This window comes from Diachasma alloeum, unplaced genomic scaffold, assembly GCF_001412515.2.
Source record: "Diachasma alloeum isolate Michigan unplaced genomic scaffold, Dall2.0 Dall_scaffold_00439, whole genome shotgun sequence".
Lineage (NCBI taxonomy): Eukaryota > Metazoa > Arthropoda > Insecta > Hymenoptera > Braconidae > Diachasma > Diachasma alloeum.
In genome coordinates, this window is record NW_021680578.1 from 211351 (window position 1) to 214405 (window position 3055).

General features: G+C 44.3%; 1 protein-coding gene across 1 annotated transcript; it reads left to right on the forward strand.

Moving 5' to 3' along the window:
• The first annotated feature begins 8 nt into the window (after positions 1 to 8).
• LOC107042295 (transcriptional corepressor LEUNIG) lies at positions 9 to 1052 on the forward strand. Its single transcript, XM_015263293.1, has 2 exons — positions 9 to 582; positions 669 to 1052. The coding sequence occupies exons 1-2, from the start codon at positions 118 to 120 to the stop codon at positions 963 to 965; spliced, it is 762 nt and encodes a 253-aa protein (XP_015118779.1). The 5' UTR covers positions 9 to 117; the 3' UTR covers positions 966 to 1052.
• The last annotated feature ends 2003 nt before the right edge of the window (positions 1053 to 3055 follow it).

Genomic DNA, 3055 nt, shown 5'->3' on the forward strand with positions numbered 1-3055 from the left:
GAAGAAGAAGAAGCAGAAGAAGAAGAAGAAGAAGAAGAAGAAGAAGAAGAAGAAGAAGAAGAAGAAGAAGAAGAAGATGACGACGTAGTCATCGTCTGGGAAGGTCCGTGTCGGGAAATGGCCATGGAGACCGATGATGATGATGATGATGATGACGTCGTCATAATTGATGATGTCTTGAATGGAGGGGAGCAAATGGATGATGATAACGATAGTGGCTATAGCGATGGAGTCGTTACTCCAGCGATACTGGTTCAAGAGGAACCTCACCATCATCATCAGCAGCCCCAGCACTATCAGCAGCCTCAGCACCATCAGCAGCCCCAGCACTATCAGCAGCCCCAGCACTATCAGCAGCCCCAGCACTATCTGCAGCCCCAGCACCATCAACAGGACCAGCACCATCAACAGCACCATCATCATCATCAGCAGCCCCAGCACTATCAGCAGCCCCAACACCATCAGCAGCCCCAGCACTATCAACAGCACCATTATCAGCAGCCCCAGCACTATCAGCAGCCCCAGCACCATCAGCAGCCCCAGCAGGAGGCAGAGAATCTTGTTTTCTACCCACGAGCTCTAGTAAGTATCAAGCCCTCACTGTTTCTTCTTTCTCCATCATTTAAAATCTCCAGAACATTTCCTATAACTTTTTTTTCTGCTTACAGGGATATTCAGGATATAGCGAGCTGAGAGCTGGAGTTAACTTCCCAGAAGCCTGGGCTCAGCAAACTTCTAGAGCTCGGTTGGATGAGCTCATCACGCAGAGGATCGAGGATGGGTATATGGGAAGGCCAGCCAGACCCATCGATCTGGATCCACAAGGATGGCTGCTCATCCTCAACGGTGCCTACATGATGCTGCCTCGAGAGAGCTGGGTGCTCCTGACGGGGATTAGCCCTGAGGGTGAGAATGGAGTTGGTGCCATCGATGTGCCAATAATACGATGGCAGCATGAGGCGTAGCTGTGTCTCCGAGTCACTTGCCAGCGTAACTAGCTTACGCTGACCAAGAAGAAGCCGGATAGGGGGGGTAAATAATATCTTTTATGTTTCAATACAATAATAATTATAATATTGTTATTTATTAAAAATAATAGGTTAAATAGTATTTTTTATATGTTTAAATAAATAAATAAATCATTATTTTCATTATTAAATGTTTTTTTTTTTTATTTATTAAATAATAGTTTTCCCAAAACTCCTTAATACCATATGCAAATCAAAACCGTCAACTAAACCGCGAATCAAAACCGCGAATTAAAACCGCGAATCAAAACCACGAATTAAAACCGCGAATCAAAACCAGATCGCGAATCAAAACCGCGAATCACCATTAAAACCGCGAATCAATCAATCCCATCCACCACCCACTCGCGGGGACTCTCCCATAGCTCTTGACCCGAGATTCGATGAAAAGCGAAAACCGCGAATTAAAACCGCGAATTAAAACCGCGAATTAAACCGTAATAAACACCCACCACCCGATCGCGGGGTACCTTCAGACCCTTCCCAAATCGACGAAATATGAAATCCGCGAATTGAAGCGCGAATTAAAACGGTCAATCAAAAGCGCGAAATCAAAACCGTGAATCAAAACCGCGAATTAAAACCGCGAATCAATTAATCCCACCCCACCACCCACTCGCGGGGGCACCCTCAGACCTTTCTGACCCTTCCCAAAAATGGTTGGGCCAGAACCCGTCCTACACATCTACTCTCCAAACTTGAATGAGCTCGCAGTATTCTGAACATATGTGCCCTGATCCTGCGTTCTCATTCGCTTTTCTTTCGGTCTGACTGAGGGGCTTGGCGTAGTACGCTCTGATGGAAGGCGTTTTATTGCCTTCCTCGTAGCCCCCTCCCCCCTTCCCTCATCGACCTTCGCTGCTGCATCCGTCAAGGTTGCAATCGCCCCCGAGGTTTGATGCAGCTTCGCTCTCTTGCGACGTCTTCTCTCGGCTCCACTCAGTCTGACCCGATTCACATCGGTACCAGACTGGTCAGCCTTGTCAGACTTCGTGTGTTCGCCATCGCTGGCCCCACCCGAAGTTGCTTTTTCAATATTAAGATTTTTTAAATTGGTTTCCATTTTAGTCCCACGAGTACCGCGGTTAAGCGTTTTCACCTGGTGCATTGCCGCGATTGCCCAGGGCTTGGCTTGTCTCGGGTGGGTTACACCCAAGACTACTCTCAGAGGTCGCCCAGGTTTCTGAGAGGCACCGTTAGCGACACAGCTCCCCCTGTGCCACGCATCCTTACGCACGGTATGGCCGAGGCCATGGCTTACGCCGCTCACACACATAGATTGGGTGGGCTCCTCTTAGCGACCACGGGCGGCGGTAGTCCTTAAGACCTCCACCGCCCGCGACCGAGCCCCCTCACTAGCGACAAAGTGGAAACCCAGTAGAGGGGGTTTCATGCTGTAAATAGTTGATCAAATTTTTTCAATTTTTCTTTGAAATTCAATGGAATTTATTTTGAATTATTTATAATTAACCTAGTTCTTTCTCTAATAAAGTCTCTTCAATTTCTGTTGGAATTTCCCAACATTTCTGGATTATTTTTATAAGAATTCTTGAAAAAGAATTGCCTCATTTTTATTTCTTGGATTTAATTATCAGAAACAATTAAAAATATAACGGGAAAAACTTGGAAAATTTATGCCAGAAAATTCCTTATAGAAAAATAAAAATCTATTGACCTTTTTCCATCAAATATCTCTTGACAAACTGACATGGTAAAATTGCTTCATCTTCAATATAATTGGCGGAAAAGCAAAAGAATTCTTTAATAGGATTTCATAAAACTACAATGAAATTCTCGTGAATTTCCAACGGAAAGTCAATAAAATTTCTTGAAGGAAGCGCTAGGTTTTTCTATTAAATTTTTCCATGCATGTCCTCCTCATTATATCTCAAATATGCGACAATCCTCAATATTGAAATAAATAATTGAATCTAAATATCATTTATCAAATTTTATCCTGGAAAAGAATATTGATAAAGTTCCAATTCCTCAGGAAAATATTCCGCACGCTTTAAATCTACTGCGCA

What these genes read in the sequence shown, in the direction of transcription:
- LOC107042295 (XM_015263293.1), top strand. Translation starts at nt 118, where the DNA reads ATGGCCATGGAGACCGATGATGATGATGATGATGATGACGTCGTCATA. An exon ending in TTTTCTACCCACGAGCTCTA is followed by an intron (nt 583 to 668) that starts GTAAGTATCAAG and finishes TTCTGCTTACAG; the next exon opens with GGATATTCAGGATATAGCGA.